We start from the raw sequence: 22,302 nt of genomic DNA on the forward strand, positions 1-22,302 counted from the left end.
ACCTGTGGTTCTAGTAGAAGTACAGAATATGTCTTGTCAGAATTAATTAGGAGGAAGTTACTTAGCATTCAATGTCTAATGTACTCCGGCTGCCTGATGTGATATTGGTGTCTGATCCTGACACACTGCTCCTGCTGTGGCTCCTCTTGCCCTCCGGACCTGCCTGATTCACCCTGATACTCTTCTTCCAATTGGGGCTTCTGCACTTATGACTCACTATCTGCTGCCGTGGATGGTCCCAGGTAGATACACTACAGATTTCCACTCACCAGAAACAGTTTATGTCCAAGAGTCACAATTTCATCAATATAAGGAGCCTCACGTGAACTAATGTGAACCTCTACTGATCACTTTAAAACCATATAGCTGGCAATGAGTTACTGCAATTTTAAGATAAATAAGACCAGTAATTTAATTAAGACAAAAGAACTGCAATAGCTCAGTTGGTGCATAGGTCAGTTCCCTTTGCCATGTCATCTTCTTTTAACACAATGCAACACTTTAGAGCTGAACTAAGTGACCGATAAGTGACTAATCTGGCATATCTCATTCTGTGTACTCCCTAGTGTGTTGTGTGCCATCATCAGGCTCAAATATTCCTAAATACATCAGGTTTCCTTACAACACTCACATTCCAGCACTGCATCAGGGAGGACAAACCGGGGCATGGGGATGCCAAAGTCTGCAAGAGGTCAAACTGTGCAAGAGGCCTAAGTGTGCAAAAGGTATACAGTTATAGAAGTAGAATGGTTTATAATCACAATATCCGGTGTCACCCAGATGAGGATGGTTCCCCCCAACCTTTCTTTCTCATGTCGTATCAGGGAGTTTTTCCTCGACATTGTCGCCTCTGGCTTGCTCATTAGGGATAAATTTAAAATAAAATTTTATACTCAGATTACAGGTTTATTTGTGTAAAGCTGCTTTGTGACAATGTCCATTGTTAAAAGCCCTATGATGCAGTTTAATCATAATTTTGCTGACTTTACCTTTTACAGAGTTTTGTATGTGTCACTAAATTTAAATGAGATATAATGTGAATGTGCTTTACACTTTACAGATGATTGGCATTCATCAACATACATATATGAGTCTGAACAAAATTGACGCGTGCAATTGTGTCATCAGCATAGTAATGGAAACTAATACCAATATTATTTTCACGAGACACTCTAGTGAACACTAGCCTGGCTTTTAAGACTACACACAGCAGTAACTGTAGCTAAGGACTGAGGCCTGGATGCAGGAGCTGTGATCATCTCAAACCCAGGCTTCTACATTTTATTAAATTTTACATTGCCTCTTACAGCTTTAAATTTAGTGCCAGCTTACTTCTTGAAGCATTATAGTCCACTCCAATCAATTCAGTTGAGGCACGACTATTGTTAATCCTGAGGACCAGCTGCAGTTGTCCAATAAATGAATACATACATGTAAAAAAAAAAAAAAAAAAAATCTCTGTGTTTAGATTTCTAAAGGTATTTCTAATTTGAGTCCCAATAACATGTCAACATCTTTGTGCAATTTGTCATCCTAATTACAGTACATAATAAGTGAATATGATAATTGATCGTTAAGAACATTATGCAGTAATTTTAGAGACCCATTTTATTATTATTGGGTACTTAGAAAGGGTGTGTATGTGTGAGAGATACATTCAGGCTACTTGACACACCCTTATCTAGAGATCTTATCTAAATCTAAGAATTTACCTCAAGTTTGTTTCCAAATAAAGTGGTGTAGCAGTTAGAAGGAACTCTGTAAAACAGAAATATTGCACTGCCACTTTATCTATCCCTTACCTGATTTATCTGTTACTTTGTACCTGGTACTTTGTTTACACTTGGCACAGCCACTTTAATCTCTTACAATACATCTGTTATGCACTTTACATACCTAAACACTCTGAATGACAAATCAGATTCAAATAACCCCCCAACTAGACCTGCACACTGCCCTAAAACTGTTGTAATACTCTTGTAATGCATTAACTGTCAGAAACTGTTAAAACAGTTTCTGTTATTGTGTCACCTCGTGTATGCTACTAACTTAATGCCCTGTGTTATTTTGCACTAACACTGTTATATGTTTACACCTGAAGCTAGCTAAATTCAATTCAATTTTATTTTGGACATTGTCACAAAGCAGCTTTACATAAATAAATACATTCAAATTAAATTAAATCAAATAAATTGGAAATGTATGAATTTATCCCTAATGAGCAAGCCAGAGGTGATGGTGGTGAGGAAAAACTCCCTGAGACAATATGAGGAAGAAACCTTGAGAGGAACCAGGCTCAAAAGGGAACCCATCCTCATCTGGGTGACACCAGATAGTGCGATTATAAATAATTCTCTTCTATAACTGTGTACTACATGGTCAAATAGTGCAGTTGTGTAACAAGTAAATTCATTACAGTTTTCACATGAAGTCCGGTTTGTGGAACCTGTCCACTGTCCACTGATGGAGACCTGAGTGCAAAACTGCTCACGGCAATCGCAGTCCCAAGACATCACAGTACAACTGTCCATATGAGATCCCCAAGCCATCTCCATAGTCCCCAAGCAGCACCATCCCCAGCAATCCCACTTATCTCAGGCCGTCCATATGGGGCCCCAGCAGCAGCGAGTGATATCAACCGATGAGAACTCCAACCAGAAGTAGGGCATCAGGATGGATCAGGTCCGGAGAGCAGAAGGGGTCAGGATCACTGGCATCTCAGGAGTAGCATGTGTAGCTCGACAGAGAGAGAGAGAGAGTGAGGGAGAGAGAGAGGGAGAAAGACAGAGAGATGGAGAGAGAGATTGTTAGGTAAGCTTTTGTCCTGTAATGGTTAAGGACAATGTACTTTGCGTGCAAAGTGCAAGCAGGGACTCCGGCAAGACTAGCTGTGACAGCATTACTAAAAGGGAGAGCCAGAAGGTAACACAGACATGAGGGAGTCCTGGGACATAAAGCTCCAGCTACTCCACCGTCGACAAACCTGAGTGAACGTGTGAGAGTGGGGGGGCGACAGCATCCAAACATCCCAGTTCACCACAACACTCTATGCCTGTGAACCCTCCAGATCTGCTCCTTTATCTAAGACAAAAACAATCTACAATAGGCTTGACTAAACAAATATTATTATAAATAACTAAATTATTATATATTATAATATATATCAATATATATAATATATATTATTTATAATAATATAATAATATATATAATAATAATATATATAATATATATTATTTATTTATTGTTATTATAAATAAATTATTATTAAATTATAATTTGTTATACTGTACATTTCTGTATATGTATGATGACAAGAAAGTTGAATTGAATTAATTACACTGGTTCAACATATTTGTAGGGGTAATGGGTACAAGGAACATACCAGGACTATAGGTGCTTCACTGTAACAATGAATTAGTTTAATGAATTATTCAGTCTCATTAAGTGATCAGTCTAATTAGAAGTTAAAATTACAAACTTTCAAATAAGTTGAAATTATTAAAATCTTAATTTTAGCTGAGAGCACTAATAATCAGTGACTTGGTTTCTGAAGGCTGAGTTCTGAATGTTTTGGCTTCTTGCAATATCAAAGTAATAACCACAGCAAGGCAATAAAATGTTCAATAAAAAAGAATTTACTGAAATATAAAAAAGAAAGAATAAACACCAATTAACTACTTAACTATAAACCTAATTTTAAATAGGGACAAACAGTTGCATGTGTAGGTGTGTGTAAGACAGAGAGTGAGAGAGAGAGAGAGAGAGAGAGAGAAAGAGAAAGAGAGAGAGAGAGAGAGAGAGAGAGAGAGAGGAAAGGACCTCAAGGTTCGATGTTTTGTGCATGCTGCTATTCTTTTCTGCTCACCGTGGTGGTAAAGAGTGATTATATGAGTTACTATATCTTTCCTGGCAGCTCGAATAAATCTGGTCATTTTCCTCTGACCTCTCTTATCAACACGGCATTTAGATAGATAGATAGATAGATAGATAGATAGATAGATTCATAGATATACTTTAATGATCCCATGAGGGAAATTCTTGTGTTACAGCAGCATGGTCAGTAGCAAGATACAATACGTACACACACAAAATATTAAATATAAAATACAATAAGTTAAATTAAATGTAGTAGTGCAGATATGGAACACAGTTGTAGATTTAGTCAGTATTTACATAAGTACACTTGTGAAAACTGGTAGTGAATAATGAATATGAAGAACCTTGAGAATGTAGAATATAATGACAGCTTTCTAAATGATAGCTTTCTTGTAGTAGTGTAATGTGAAAGTGTGATCATCTGCCACACACAGGTGAGCTGTTGTACAATGTTATTGCGAATGGTAAGAATGAACTCCTGTAACGTTCTCTGTGACAACGAATTTAAATGAGTCTTTTGGAGAATGAGCTCCGCTGACTCTGTAGTGTGTTGTAGAGTGGATGAGACGGATTGTCCATGATGGAGAGCAGTTTGTTCAGTGACCTCCTGTTCCTCACTGACTCAAACGTCTCAAGTTTGTGTCCAATGATAGATCCAGCCTTGCGAATATGCTTGTTAATCCTGCTGGTATCCCTGGCACTGATGCCGCTCCCCCAGCAGACCACAGCACAGTAAATGGCACTCGCCACCACAGACTGGTAGAAGAGTATGTTGCATACATTGAAAGATCTGAGCTTCCTCAGAAAATAGAGTCTGCTCATTCCCTTCTTGTACACAGCATCAGTGTTGGTCCTCCAGTTCAGTCTGTCATTTAAGTGTACACCCAAATACTTGTAGTTGTTAACAATTCCAACATCCTCACCTATAATGGTTATGGGCTTAGTCAAAGTTTTAGTCCTCCTAAAGTCCACCACCATCTCCTTGGTCTTTGTCACATTTAGGAGTAGGTCATTCTTAGTGCACAGGTCCACAAAGTTATCCAGTAGAGTCCTGTACTCCGACTCCTGTTTCCACCCACAGAACTGTTGCTCACAGATTATTTTTTGTTTTTCTCACCATTCTGTGTAAACTCTAGAGACTGTTGTATGTGAAATTCTCAGGAGATCAGCAGTTTCTGAAATACTCAAACCAGACCACCTGACACCACCAGCCATGCCACGGTAAAAGTCACAGAGATCACACTTTTTCTTCATTCTGGTGTTTGATGTGAACATTAACAATGTACCCTTACACTGAATGTTATGATCCTGAAACTATTGAAAGTACTGAAACTATTAACCTATATATATATATATATATATATATATATATATATATATATATATATATATATATATATATATATGCTCTAGTATGTGATCACAATCCACTGCTAAATAAGTTAATTTACTGCTCAGATGATAGATCTCCCAGATGGCAATTCAATATAACTATTCTACAAGATACCCCGTTTTTTTAACAGAATTTAGAAATAAAGATATAGATCCTAAGTTTACATGAACACACAGGATACCATGACATGCTGTGGTTTAAACTGTATAATTAATTAGTGTTAATTATAAAGGTGAAATAAACCATAGAATAATACCTATATTCTCATATATTCTATTAGAGCTTTACTCACAGCCCTGTCCTCGATCAACATATCTTCAGAGTCAGTTGGGCCCTTTGTTTCCCATTCCTCCAATGACGTGCCACTGCATGCATGTGTATTTGCAGTCATGCTAGGGTTTATCATATTGAGTGGCTATTTATTGAATCGTTATTTGCATTTCTACTATCTTTTATTTCATTATTTCTCTGTTTTTTACTATACACTATATAAAGCATTTTAAATGTATGAAAGGTGCTACGTAATAAAGTTCTGAGCATTATACAATAATAAAAACATTAACAACAGTAGTAACAATAATAATAATAATAATAATAATAATAATAATACTTCTCACGTAACTGGCGGTGTAGACCATATACAGTGTATATGAATGGACATTTTTCTATCGTTTTAGTTTAAGGGCATGAAAATCATTCATAACATTAAAATATACACAGTTGCAACATTATGTTTAAGACATATTAAATAAAAAATTATGTGGTTCAGTACTCATTATTGTAGTGTGTGAATGTGAATGAGATAGAGAATGATCACATTCTGTGAATGTAAGTGTGTAAGTGTGTGATAGAATTTAAGATAGAATGAATTAGAGGACTGGCATGTGGACCAACATATAGCTGTCGCTGCATTTATAAGATATTTTCCATATTTGTGTTTGTGTGTGTATGACTCAAACAGGCAGATATAATTCAGATGTCTGACAAAGATGTATATATGTGATAAACATAGATATTCTCAGACACACCTTCAGCTGAATCAATGTTTGTCACAAAACACACCAACAACATTCCAGTTCTGGGTGAATATGTTTTCAGGTAAGATGGAATCATTTGACCTTTGTATTGTAAGCATGTTGTGTAAAATATTGACGCAGTACAATAAGAGAGACATTTTTGGGTACAACAAAGGGATTTAGAGCCAATACGTCAACAGGCTGCAATATGATTGTTCTTTTCCGTTTTCACATTTCACATACAACTTTCTAATGTTTATATCACCAGTTGGTTTCACTCTACACACATCTCCTGGTCTTTCTTATTAGTCCCTTTCTGGGTTTTGTTACCGATTATACAAACATCTTATTCAGTATTTGTACTCTGAAATTGATGTGCAAAATATTCTTTAAAAACAATGATTAAATTAAGTAAACTATCAAGAAACAGGTTTTATTAAAAAGGATTAGGGTTAGGGTTAAGGCTAGGAATTTAGACCTAAGAATGAAGAATTCAAGAATAAGACATTTATGATTGTTAAAAAATATTTTCAATTCTATCATAAGAGAAGATTTTCATAAGTCTACATTACAGCACACATAGCCCCAAAAAGTTCTATTTGTTTTCATGAATATCGTATACTATATGACCAAAAGTTTGTGGACACTTGAAATTTGCCAATATGTGGTTCTCATACAAACTGTTGCCATAAAGCTGGAAGCACACAACTGTATAGGATGTCTTTATAGGCTGTAGCATTACAGTTTCCCTTCACTGGAACTAAGAGGCCCAAACCTGTTCCAGCATGACAATGCTCCTGTGCACAAAGCAGATTAAAAATTCTTAATCTGTAGCTGAATACAACTGTTGCACTTTCACAGTATTGTTAACTTGCTTGCTGGTTACGTGAAAGGAGCTAATATTATTATGCTAACCCAGACTCTCCAGGTGTAGAGTGTGTGGTGTTTAAAGAGTCCAGTGAATATAGTAAAGTGCATGTAACAGTGATATCTTTCACTGTGTGTAAGGTATGGTCTCAAGTGGGAGTGGTAAGAGGTGGTCAGTCTGATGGCCTGGGGGTAGAGGCTGTCTGGGAGTCTGGATATCCTGGAACCCATACCCCAGTACCTCCTGCCAGACTTCAGGTAATGGAACACGTGATGTACAGGGTGTGTGGGGTCTTTGATCACACAGCTAGCCCATCTTCAGACCCTAATGTCATGGATGGTCTGCATGGAGGGGAGGCCAGTCCCTAAGATGCTCTGAACTAGCTTGATTATCCACTGCAGAACCTTCCTGTCTTGACCAGTGCAGATGACAAACCACACAGTGACACAGCAGTTTAGTACGGTCTCAATGGTGCACCTGTAGAAGTTGCTGAAGATTGCTAGTGACATGCCGGACTTCCTTAATCTCCTCAGGAATTAAAGCTGCTGTTGACTGTGCTAGACCAGCAGAGCCATGTTCTTTGTCCAGCTCAGGTCCTCACTGATGTGGATGCCCAGGAACATGTAGCCGTCCTCTCTCCACCTCAGAGGCTCCTACCTCCAGTGGTAGATGTGTCTCTCTTCTCTGGTCCACAACTATCTCTTTAGTTTTAGTGATGTTAACTGTGAGGTTGTTGTTTACACGCCATGTGACCAGTTCTGACACTTCTTTCCTGTAGGCCGTCTTGTCATTTCCTATTATCAAGCCAATGACTGTTGTATCATTTGCAAATTTGTCAAGGAAATTGTCTGTATAGGTGGTGACCTAGTCATATGTGAAGAGGGTGTAGCACATGGGACTGAGGACGCAGCTTTGAGGAGTGCCAGTGTACCTGATGAGGGTGCTGGAGTTGCGCAGCCAAGTTGAAGAGCTTGGGGTCTGCCAGTGAGAAATTCCAGTATCCAACTGCACAAAGCAGGGGGGCGGCCAAGGTTGTGGAGTATGGTCATGAATTTGGAGGGAATTATGGTGTTAAAGGCTCAGCTGTAGTCAACAAAAAGCATTCTGACATAGCTGTCCTTCTTTTCCCAGTGAGTGAGGGTGGTGTGCATAGTTAGTGAGATGGCATCCTCTGTGTACTAACTGTATGCTGTATGTGGTTGAAGTGACAATAAACTCCACTTGACTTGACTTAACTTGTCAGCTCTGTAGCACACAGCCTAAGGACATGTCTTGGAATGTTTTTGGGCCCAGCTGCTTGCGTGTGTGCACCTTGCTCAGCGACATGTATACCTGGGTGGGTGAAAGGTGAATACCTGGTCCTCCTCTTCAGCAAGCTAGAGGTGCACAAGCAGTATTATTATATATATTATTATATATTATTATTATATAGACAAGCAGTGCTAAGTGTGTTAAAAGGAACTTGAGTATGAGCATCATTAGAGTTTTAAGTGTAAGTTTCTTGTATCAAACTGAAGTTATCAGTTGTTCAACGATGGGGACTTGAGTGTAAAGTGTACTTTGCAATTGCTGAAAGAATATCCACATCCATCTTGGATATTGTGGCACCATCCCCAGTAAAAATCCATGGTGATCTGTAGGCTATCCACCTTCAGCAACAGTATGTGATTTCCAGGTGAGTGAGGCTACATGCAGAAGTGGGTCCATCTGGATGGATCAGGCTGGTCCAGAGGGCAAAAGGACTGAGGATCACTGGTATATCAGGAATAACATGCATAGCTCAACAGAGAAAGAAAGAGGTAGAGAGAGTGGGGCAGACACACAGATTATTACGCATACTCTTGTATTGTAATGGTTAAGAAAATGTACATTGTGCACAGATCAACGCGAAATTTGACTGGGAGCCAATGCAGTGTGGATAAGATAGGGGTGATGTGATCAGAAAGCTTGCTCTAGCTGCATGTGGTCGTAGTAGAAGTACTTATACCCATATGAGGATGGGTTCTCTGTTGAGCCTGGTTCCTCTCAAGGTTTCTTCCTATCACCATCTCAGGGAGTTTTTCCTTGCCACCGTCGCCCTGCTTGCTCATCAGAGACGGCACACACACACACTTCACTTTACTTTTGTTTGTGTAAAGCTGCTTTGAGACAATGACCTTTGTAAAAAGCACTATACAAATAAAAATGAATTGAATTGAATTGAACTTATGTCTTGTTAGAAGCAGGAGGAAGTTAATATGCATCCAGTGTCTTAAGTCCTTTACACATTCCTCAACTTTATTAAGCTGGTGTCTCATCTGGCTTTGCTGAAACATTCAACTGTGTGTCATCAGCATAACAGTGGAAGCTAATACCATGTTTATGTATAATTACACCCAGAGGTGACATATGTAGAGAAAAGAGCACTGGGCCTAGAACAGAGCCTGAAACACCAAACCTTACTTTAGTATGCATAAAGAACTCACCATTTACATCTACAAACTGATAATCAGTCAAATAAGACCTGAGGCATGAGAGAGCCGTTACCTTAACTCCAAACAACATTTTCTAGACTGTCTAGAAGAACGTTATGATCTATAGTGTCAAAAGCTGCACTAAGGCCAAGCACACAATTAAGGAGACACAACCCTGACCAGAGGCCAGTAGTAGGTGATTTACCTCTTTCACCAGCACTGTCTCTGTGCTATGATGAGGCCTAAATCCTGACTGATACATTTCATGAATGTTATTCCTATGTAGTTATGAGCATAATTGCTGTGTTACAACTTTTTGTAGGAGATAAAGGGGAGGTTTGATATTAGCCTAAAGTTAGACAGCTGACAAGGGTCAAGGCCAGTTTTTTTAATCAGGATTCGATAACTGCTAGTTTAAAAAACTGCTAGCTTGATAACTGCTAGTTTAAAGTATTTAGGTACATAGCTACATGCTAAGAGAAGTACTGATTATTTTTAGGTTCAATTGATTCTGGAATTATCTGTTTGAAGAAATGTAGGTAAGGGATCTAGTATACAGGTTGATGATTTTGATAAGGAAATTAGTAAAATTAGTTTGGTCTCTCAAAAAAGGGAGTAAAACATTCTAATCACTGATCTGATATAGTTATATTATTTTCTACATGATTAGTTAACAAATTGTCTGGTTTTGAATTTATAGTCTGATATATATATATATATATATATATATATATATATATATATATATATATATATATAGTTATATTGTCATTGTGGCAGCAAGGGTGTGGTCAAGCTACAGCTGTGGATGAAGAGGAGGCAAGTCAAACCGGTAGTGTCAGTGAATAAACTGGCGTGTCAGTGAATAAACAAAGGAGTAAATATCAAGCCTTGGTGGACTCAAGGTGTAACCAGACCACCTTCCATCAAAGCCTGATTCAGTGTGGGGCATTGGGAAATGCAAGACTGGTGGAGGTGAGGTGTGTGCATGGGTATATTCAGGAATATTTGCTTGTGCCAGTCATTATACTCCAGGGGCAAAAACATAAAATGGAAGTGGCGGTTAGTCCTCTCCTCACCCATCTTCTAATTCTGGGGACAAAATGGCCATGGGTCCTGCTGTATCGAGGCACAGTGTGGAATGTGGAGGAACTGGGGGATGGAGGTAAGTATAAAAAGTGTGGCCCAATTCACCCAGGTCCCCTGTGGAGACCACCTCTCACTGTCCCAGAGAGCACAGGTTGCTAGGTTGCAAGAGGAATTTTCCAATGTGTTTTCACCACTAGCTGGTCACGCAGACCTCATAGAGTACCAAATTGCAACACCTCCAGGTTTGGTTGTATGCAGCCACACATACCAGTTAACGAAACACAAAAAAATGTGGTTTGGGATGAACTCAAGGCTATGCTCAACATGGGAGCAACATGGGAGTCCCACAGTCATTTGAGCAGTCTGGTGGTCTTGGTGTCCAACACCAACAGGTCTGTCCATTTTTGTATGGACTTTAGAAAAGTCAATGCAGTGTCTAAATGTGATGCATACCTGATGCCTTGCATCGATGAACTGCATGATTGGTTAGGTGCAGCTCAGTTTTATACGACACTGGACATCTCGGGAGAAAATGGCCTTTTCCACTCCATTTGGGTTACATCAGTTTGTCACCCTTCCATTCGGGTTGTTTGGAGCCACAGCGAAGTTTCAACATCTCATGGACATGCATATGCTGCTGCTTATGTAGATGACAATCATTTAGTAATAGTAATGATTGGCAGTGGCATTTACAACATCAGAGGGCTGTCCTGAGATCCTTGAGATGGACGAGACTCACAGCAAACCCAAAGAAGTGTGCAATTGGATGGTTGGACGTATGGTATCTGGGCTTCCACTTGGGCCATGGGCAGGTGTGTTCCCACATTGATAAGACAGCATGACGATTCTCATCTATGTCTTATTACCGCTGGTCTACTTATTTCTGTCTCTTTGTGCTTTCAGTGTCTCTCATAACAGGCAAGATAGAGAGTGAGTGATATAGCTGGCAGAGCTACACACACCACAGAGTGTCAACTTGAACTTGATGGAGTGAAAGCTGCAAGTCGGGGATGGACCAGTTTTCTGTTGTTGTCCTGATTTCTTAAGTTTTTTGAAAGTGTGCTGAAAAGCACGGACTGAATAAACATGAGCCTGGAGCTCGGCTAAAATTTTGCCTGCCTCCTGAGTCTTCCTCCACACCCTCATACATGGGGGTTCTACAGTCATCTACATGCTCAGTTATCAAATTGTCTGGCTTTAATGTAATAGTCTGAATTTTGTGCCTAATATTTTCAATTTTGTCATTAAAAAAAACATCATCACTACTACATACTGATGGTATGCATGCTTCTGTGGTGGTCTGCTTTCTAATTAATTTTGATACACTATTCAATAAAACCCTAGGGTTATTTTCCATCCATCCATCCATTCTCCATACTGCTTATCCTACACAGGGTTGCAGGGGGCCTGAAGCCTATCTCAGGGGACTCAGGGCACAAGATAGGGTACACCCTGGACAGGGTGCCAACCCATCGCAGGGCACAATGACACATACACTCACACACCCATTCACACACTACAGACAATTTGGAAATGCCAATCAGCCTTCGACGCATGTCTTTGGACTTGGAGAGGACACCACAGTACCTCGAGGAAACCTCTGAAGCACAGGAAGAGCATGCAAATGTGAATATCAGGAAATGGAAGCTGAAATTCTGATCTATCATGTCATTCATCTTTTGATCTCAAATCCAAAGGTCTTCAGTGTATAGGAAAAACAAAAAAATTGGCCTTGTTCCAATACTTTTGGAGTGAACTGTATATAAATTAAATTCAATAAAAGTTTTTAAATTCATTTAACTGTACTAGTTTTTGAATTCAATTCAATTTTCACAAAATATTAAATATAATAATTGATACAACAAATGATAAATAATACAATATCATCTTTAGAATATGATTAATACAACATGTAATCCATTAATCTACATTTGAAACAATTATACATATTGTACATAAAAGCCATATCATTGTTAAACTGAGTCTGTTTCTAAATCAAGCACAACAAATACGGTAATGCTCTGTTGTCTGGGCTACTAGCATCAATCTTGTTCACTGCTAATGTGGTAAACTGATAAAAGACTGTTTTACATAATTCTACTGCTGGTGATCATCTCTGTATGAAGAAACACCCTTTACTGTTAAGGTACATAAAAATAGGCTTTTGTCATGCACAAGGTGAAGACATCTCCTGAGTTACACCTATAACCACTCCTTATAAAGCCAGGTAAGATTTTGGGTAAATCAGATTCCAAGACAAAGCCTGCTGTCATTAAGCCTATTGCTGAGAGTGTTACAGGGAACGGATTATAATTTGATTTTAGATGATTATGACTTTGAAGAATAAAATAAGGTAATATATCATTTTTTAAAAAACTCTTTTTAGATTCTGATTATCAAATTGTCCTTTATTTGCTCACATTTAGTGATTGTCTTATTGGGTATAAAACAGTGTCAGCACATATACAAAAAATGCATGAACATGATTTATATTTTATCATTATTATTATTATTATTATTATTATTAACAACAACAATAATAATAAAAATAATAATAATAGTAATAATAATGTGGATGTTGTTATTTTGTGGAGTTGATTAATTACAGCAGCAATATAGACAGTGGAAAAACAACCATTTAACACATCTAAATACAACTATAACTCAGATTTGATCTAATTGAATGTCAACAGGTTTGCGTTTTCTAGAAATTATGGCACCAGTTACACAACTCACCTCAAGATATGTAAGTAAATCTGATATTAAACTTCAAGATGTAGTGTATGTTTATGCCATATTTTAAAGACAATAATAATAATAATAATAGTAATATAATAATAATAATACATGAAATAAATGCTTGCATATAAAAAAAGGTACTTTATTCAGTTCTTTCTTTAAATAAATCTTTTCTCCACAAATTTCAAATTCTAGCAATAGTGTGTGTGTGTGTGTGTGTTTACATTTACATGTATAGCATTTGGCAGATGCCCAGACGCCCAGAGGGACTTACAAAAGTGCTTTTAAGTCTCTGTCAATAAATACATTCTTATACTGGTTTGCTAGGTCACAAACTAAGAATACCATCAGTTCAAAAACTGTTGGGGTGATAATATAGTAACAAGCGCCAAGACAACACAAAGTTTGTGTGTGTGTGTGTGTGTGTGTCTGCCTGCATGAAAATTTAATTGTTTTTAAAAATTTAATGATTAAATGACTGAATTTTAATGGTTATGCTTTAAATCTGTGACAAGATATTAAGGGAACATGTCAGAACAATGTCAGAGGAAACCAAGATAATCAAGGGGTCTTAAACTAATTTCGTTAACACTCAATATATTTTGTTATTTAATTATTTCATTTCTTTGAATGATAATATTCTATACTTGTAACAGTGTGTTTATGGCTGGTGCTTTATGGGTCTGGAGCCCAAAGTACACCACCATACACAACAGAAACCACAGACCTGACTACTTTGACTGAATTGGCAACACAGACTACAATGTCCACTGAACCAAAAACAAGTGCACCTACAACTACTCGAGCTACAAGCACTACAACTGATGAACCAACAACTAGAGAGGAAGCAACCACAACAACTGTACCATTTACTACAGCAATAGATCAGACAGCTACCACTGTATCAGGAACACAGTCTACAACAACAGAACAAACAACAGCAGAAATACTTTTATCAACATTAACTACATTTGCAAGCACTGCAACTGAATTAATGACAGCTACAGAGGAAACAACGACAGCTACAACCGAATTAACAACTACTGTAAAAAAACTGACCTCTACCACTGAATCCACAGCACAACCCATAACCACAGCACCAAAAACAGCAGGAACAATTGCATATACAACTACTCCAGGTCTAACCACTGAAAGTCAGGAACAAGCAATTACAGGGGAAATGACCACAACGACAATAGCAAAGACAACTGAATCTACATCTACTCTAGCTCCAACCACTACAAATGAAGAATCAACAACTACAATAGAGTCAACCACAGCTACGACTGCACCATCAACTACATCACAAAAACCAGAATTGAGTACTAGCATTGCATCCACAACACAGCCAACAACAACCTCAGGACCAACAACAACAGAAACACCTGAATCTACATCTACTCTAGCTCCAACCACCACAAATAAAGACTCAACAACTACAGTAGAGACAACCACAGCTACAACTGTACTATCAACGACATCAACAAAGTCAGAATTGAGTACTAGCACTGTATCAACAACACAGGCCACAACAACCACTAGACCAACAACCACAGAAACACCTGAATCTACATCTACTCTAGCGCCAACCACGAGAAATGCGGAATCAACAACCAAAATGATAACGACCATAGTGACAAATGTACCATTAACTACATCAACAACAACAGAAATGACCACGAGCTCTATATCCACAATACAGCTTACTAGAACCACAGGAACAACAGCAGAAACAACTGAGCCTACATCTACTCTAGCTCCAACCACTACACATGAGGAATCAACAAATACAGTAGAGTCAACCACAGCTACAACTGTACCACCAACTACAACACAAACACCTGAATTGATAACTAGTACCGTACACACAACATATCCAATAACAACATCAGGACCAACAACCACAGAAACACCTGAATCTACATCTACTCTAGCTCCAACCACAACAAATGGAGAATCAACAACTACAATAAAGTCAACCACAGCTACAACTGTACCACCAACTACAACACAAACACCGGAATTAATAACTAGTACCGTACACACAACATATCCAATAACAACATCAGGACCAACAACCACAGAAACACCTGAATTTACATCTACTCTAGCTACAACCACTACAAATAAAGACTCAACAACTACAGTAGAGACAACCACAGCTACAACTGTACCACCAACTAAAACACAAACACCTGAATTGATAACTAGTACCGTACACACAACATATCCAACAACTACATCAGGACCAACAACCACAGAAACACCTGAATCTACATCTACTCTAGCTCCAACCACTACAAATGAAGAATCAACAACTACAATAGAGTCAACCACAGCTACGACTGCACCATCAACTACATCACCAAAACCAGAAATGAGTACTAGCATTGCATCCACAACACAGCCAACAACAACCTCAGGACCAACAACCACAGAAACACCTGAATTTACATCTACTCTAGCTCCAACCACTACAAATAAAGACTCAACAACTACAGTAGAGTCAACCACAGCTACGACTGCACGATCAACTACATCACAAAAACCAGAATTGAGTACTAGCATTGCATCCACAACACAGCCAACAACAACCTCAGGACCAACAACCACAGAAACACCTGAATTTACATCTACTCTAGCTCCAACCAGTACAAATAAAGACTCAACAACTACAGTAGAGACAACCACAGCTACAACTGTACCACCAACTACAACACAAACACCTGAATTGATAACTAGTACCGTATACACAACATATCCAACAACAACCTCAGGACCAACAACCACAGAAACACCTGAATCTACATCTACTCTAGCTTCAACCACTACAAATAAAGACTCAACAACTACAGTAGAGACAACCACAGCTACAACTGTACCACCAACTACAACACAAATACCTGAATTGATAACTAGTACCATACACACAACATATCCAACAACAACCTCAGGACCAACAACCACAGAAACACCTGAATCTACATCTACTCTAGCTCGAACCACAACAAATGGAGAATCAACAACTACAATAGAGTCAACCACAGCTACAACTGTACCATCAACTACAACACAAACACCTGGATTGATAACTAGTACCGTACACACAACATATCCAATAACAACATCAGGACCAACAACCACAGAAACACCTGAATCTACATCTACTCTAGCTACAACCACTACAAATAAAGACTCAACAACTACAATAGAGTCAACCACAGCTACGACTGCACCATCAACTACATCACCAAAACCAGAAATGAGTACTAGCATTGCATCCACAACACAGCCAACAACAACCTCAGGACCAACAACCACAGAAACACCTGAATTTACATCTACTCTAGCTCCAACCACTACAAATAAAGACTCAACAACTACAGTAGAGTCAACCACAGCTACGACTGCACGATCAACTACATCACAAAAACCAGAATTGAGTACTAGCATTGCATCCACAACACAGCCAACAACAACCTCAGGACCAACAACCACAGAAACACCTGAATTTACATCTACTCTAGCTCCAACCAGTACAAATAAAGACTCAACAACTACAGTAGAGACAACCACAGCTACAACTGTACCACCAACTACAACACAAACACCTGAATTGATAACTAGTACCGTATACACAACATATCCAACAACAACCTCAGGACCAACAACCACAGAAACACCTGAATCTACATCTACTCTAGCTTCAACCACTACAAATAAAGACTCAACAACTACAGTAGAGACAACCACAGCTACAACTGTACCACCAACTACAACACAAATACCTGAATTGATAACTAGTACCATACACACAACATATCCAACAACAACCTCAGGACCAACAACCACAGAAACACCTGAATCTACATCTACTCTAGCTCGAACCACAACAAATGGAGAATCAACAACTACAATAGAGTCAACCACAGCTACAACTGTACCATCAACTACAACACAAACACCTGGATTGATAACTAGTACCGTACACACAACATATCCAATAACAACATCAGGACCAACAACCACAGAAACACCTGAATCTACATCTACTCTAGCTACAACCACTACAAATAAAGACTCAACAACGAAAGTAGAGACAACCACAGCTACAACTGTACCACCAACTACAACACAAACACCTGAATTGATAACTAGTACCGTACACATAACATATCCAACAACAACATCAGGACCAACAACCACAGAAACACCTGAATCTACATCTAGTCTAGCTCCAACCACTACAAATGGAGAATTAACAACTACAATAGAGTCAACCACAGCTATGACTGCACCATCAACTACATCACAAAAACCAGAATTGAGTACTGTCATTTCATCCACAACATATCCAACAACGACCTCAGGACCAACAACCACAGAAATGCCTGAATCTACATCTACTCTAGCTCCAACCACAACAAATGGAAAATCAACAACTACAGTAGAGACAACCACAGCTACAACTGTACCACCAACTACAACACAAACACCTGAATTGATAACTAGTACCATACACACAACATATCCAACAACAACATCAGGACCAACAACCACAGAAACACCTGAATCTACATCTACTCTAGCTCGAACCACAACAAATGGAGAATCAAAAACTACAATAGAGTCAACCACAGCTACAACTGTACCACCAACTACAACACAAACACCTGAATTGATAACTAGTACTGTACACACAACATATCCAACAACAACATCAGGACCAACAACATCAGGACCAACAACCACAGAAACACCTGAATCTACATCTACTCTAGCTTCAACCACTACAAATAAAGACTCAACAACTACAGTAGAGACAACCACAGCTACAACTGTACCACCAACTACAACACAAACACCTGAATTGATAACTAGTACCGTACACACAACATATCCAACAACAACCTCAGGACCAACAACCACAGAAATGCCTGAATCTACATCTACTCTAGCTCCAACCACAACAAATGGAAAATCAACAACTGCAATGGAGTCAAACACAGCTACAACTGTACCACCAACTACAATACAAACACCTGAATTGATAACTAGTACCGTACACACAACATATCCAATAACAACATCAGGACCAACAACCACAGAAACACCTGAATCTACATCTACTCTAGCTACAACCACTACAAATAAAGACTCAACAATGACAGTAGAGACAACCACAGCTACAACTGTACCACCAACTACAACACAAACACCTGAATTGATAACTAGTACTGTACACACAACATATCCAACAACAACATCAGGACCAACAACCACAGAAACACCTGAATCTACATCTACTCTAGCTCCAACCACAACAAATGGAGAATTAACAACTACAATAGAGTCAACCACAGCTATGACTGCACCATCAACTACATCACAAAAATCAGAATTGAGTAATAGCATTGCATCCACAACACAGCCAACAACAATCTCAGGACCAACAACCACAGAAACACCTGAATTTACATCTACTCTAGCTCCAACCACTACAAATAAAGACTCAACAACTACAGTAGAGACAACCACAGCTACAACTGTACCACCAACTACAACACAAACACCTGAATTGATAACTAGTACCGTACACACAACATATCCAACAACAACCTCAGGACCAACAACCACAGAAACACCTGAATCTACATCTACTCTAGCTCCAACCACTACAAATGGAGAATCAACAACTACAATAGAGTCAACCACAGCTACGACTGCACCATCAACTACATCACCAAAACCAGAAATGAGTACTAGCATTGCATCGACAACACAGCCAACAACAACATCAGGACCAACAACCACAGAAACACCTGAATCTACATCTAGTCTAGCTCCAACCACTACAAATGGAGAATTAACAACTACAATAGAGTCAACCACAGCTACGACAGCACCATCAACTACATCACCAAAACCAGAAATGAGTACTAGCATTGCATCGACAACACAGCCAACAACAACATCAGGACCAACAACCACAGAAACACCTGAATCTACATCTAGTCTAGCTCCAACCACTACAAATGGAGAATTAACAACTACAATAGAGTCAACCACAGCTACGACTGCACCATCAACTACATCACAAAAACCTGAATTGAGTACTAGCATTGCATCCACAACACAGCCAACAACAGCCTCAGGACCAACAACCACAGAAACACCTGTATTTACATCTGCTCTAGCTCGAACCACAACAAATGGAGAATCAACAACTGCAATGGAGTCAACCACAGCTACAACTGTACCACCAACTACAACACAAACACCTGAATTGATAACTAGTACCGTACACACAACATATCCAACAACAACCTCAGGACCAACAACCACAGAAACACCTGAATCTACATCTACTCTAGCTCCAACCACTACAAATGGAGAATCAACAACTACAATAGAGTCAACCACAGCTACGACTGTACCACCAACTACATCACAAAAACCAGAAATGAGTACTAGCATTGCATCGACAACACAGCCAACAACAACATCAGGACCAACAACCACAGAAACACCTGAATCTACATCTAGTCTAGCTCCAACCACTACAAATGGAGAATTAACAACTACAATAGAGTCAACCACAGCTACGACTGCACCATCAACTACATCACCAAAACCAGAAATGAGTACTAGCATTGCATCGACAACACAGCCAACAACAACATCAGGACCAACAACCACAGAAACACCTGAATCTACATCTAGTCTAGCTCCAACCACTACAAATGGAGAATTAACAACTACAATAGAGTCAACCACAGCTACGACTGCACCATCAACTACATCACAAAAACCAGAATTGAGTACTAGCATTGCATCCACAACACAGCCAACAACAGCCTCAGGACCAACAACCACAGAAACACCTGTATTTACATCTGCTCTAGCTCGAACGACAACAAATGGAGAATCAACAACTGCAATGGAGTCAACCACAGCTACAAATGTACCACCAACTACAACACAAACACCTGAATTGATAACTAGTACCGTACACACAACATATCCAACAACAACCTCAGGACCAACAACCACAGAAACACCTGAATCTACATCTACTCTAGCTTCAACCACTACAAATAAAGACTCAACAACTACAGTAGAGACAACCACAGCTACAACTGTACCACCAACTACAACACAAATACCTGAATTGATAACTAGTACCATACACACAACATATCCAACAACAACCTCAGGACCAACAACCACAGAAACACCTGAATCTACATCTACTCTAGCTCGAACCACAACAAATGGAGAATCAACAACTACAATAGAGTCAACCACAGCTACAACTGTACCATCAACTACAACACAAACACCTGGATTGATAACTAGTACCGTACACACAACATATCCAATAACAACATCAGGACCAACAACCACAGAAACACCTGAATCTACATCTACTCTAGCTACAACCACTACAAATAAAGACTCAACAACGAAAGTAGAGACAACCACAGCTACAACTGTACCACCAACTACAACACAAACACCTGAATTGATAACTAGTACCGTACACATAACATATCCAACAACAACATCAGGACCAACAACCACAGAAACACCTGAATCTACATCTAGTCTAGCTCCAACCACTACAAATGGAGAATTAACAACTACAATAGAGTCAACCACAGCTATGACTGCACCATCAACTACATCACAAAAACCAGAATTGAGTACTGTCATTTCATCCACAACATATCCAACAACGACCTCAGGACCAACAACCACAGAAATGCCTGAATCTACATCTACTCTAGCTCCAACCACAACAAATGGAAAATCAACAACTACAGTAGAGACAACCACAGCTACAACTGTACCACCAACTACAACACAAACACCTGAATTGATAACTAGTACCATACACACAACATATCCAACAACAACATCAGGACCAACAACCACAGAAACACCTGAATCTACATCTACTCTAGCTCGAACCACAACAAATGGAGAATCAAAAACTACAATAGAGTCAACCACAGCTACAACTGTACCACCAACTACAACACAAACACCTGAATTGATAACTAGTACTGTACACACAACATATCCAACAACAACATCAGGACCAACAACATCAGGACCAACAACCACAGAAACACCTGAATCTACATCTACTCTAGCTTCAACCACTACAAATAAAGACTCAACAACTACAGTAGAGACAACCACAGCTACAACTGTACCACCAACTACAACACAAACACCTGAATTGATAACTAGTACCGTACACACAACATATCCAACAACAACCTCAGGACCAACAACCACAGAAATGCCTGAATCTACATCTACTCTAGCTCCAACCACAACAAATGGAAAATCAACAACTGCAATGGAGTCAAACACAGCTACAACTGTACCACCAACTACAATACAAACACCTGAATTGATAACTAGTACCGTACACACAACATATCCAATAACAACATCAGGACCAACAACCACAGAAACACCTGAATCTACATCTACTCTAGCTACAACCACTACAAATAAAGACTCAACAATGACAGTAGAGACAACCACAGCTACAACTGTACCACCAACTACAACACAAACACCTGAATTGATAACTAGTACTGTACACACAACATATCCAACAACAACATCAGGACCAACAACCACAGAAACACCTGAATCTACATCTACTCTAGCTCCAACCACAACAAATGGAGAATTAACAACTACAATAGAGTCAACCACAGCTATGACTGCACCATCAACTACATCACAAAAATCAGAATTGAGTAATAGCATTGCATCCACAACACAGCCAACAACAATCTCAGGACCAACAACCACAGAAACACCTGAATTTACATCTACTCT

The 22,302-nt window shown here is 39.0% G+C and overlaps 1 protein-coding gene across 1 annotated transcript; it reads left to right on the top strand.

The window, feature by feature from the left end:
* Positions 1-12,956: 12,956 nt before the first annotated feature.
* Positions 12,957-21,577, top strand: LOC128317999 (mucin-2-like; the record flags this gene model as incomplete). Its single annotated transcript, XM_053232334.1, has 12 exons — positions 12,957-13,051; positions 13,392-13,444; positions 14,094-15,937; positions 16,022-16,537; positions 16,652-16,795; positions 17,093-17,130; positions 17,257-17,368; positions 19,223-19,330; positions 19,400-19,507; positions 19,931-20,038; positions 20,108-20,159; positions 21,540-21,577. Coding segments are annotated over exons 1-12 (3,150 nt in total), but the record flags the coding sequence as incomplete, so codon positions are not given.
* Positions 21,578-22,302: the final 725 nt, after the last annotated feature.

This window comes from Pangasianodon hypophthalmus, chromosome 3 (assembly GCF_027358585.1).
Source record: "Pangasianodon hypophthalmus isolate fPanHyp1 chromosome 3, fPanHyp1.pri, whole genome shotgun sequence".
NCBI lineage: Eukaryota > Metazoa > Chordata > Actinopteri > Siluriformes > Pangasiidae > Pangasianodon > Pangasianodon hypophthalmus.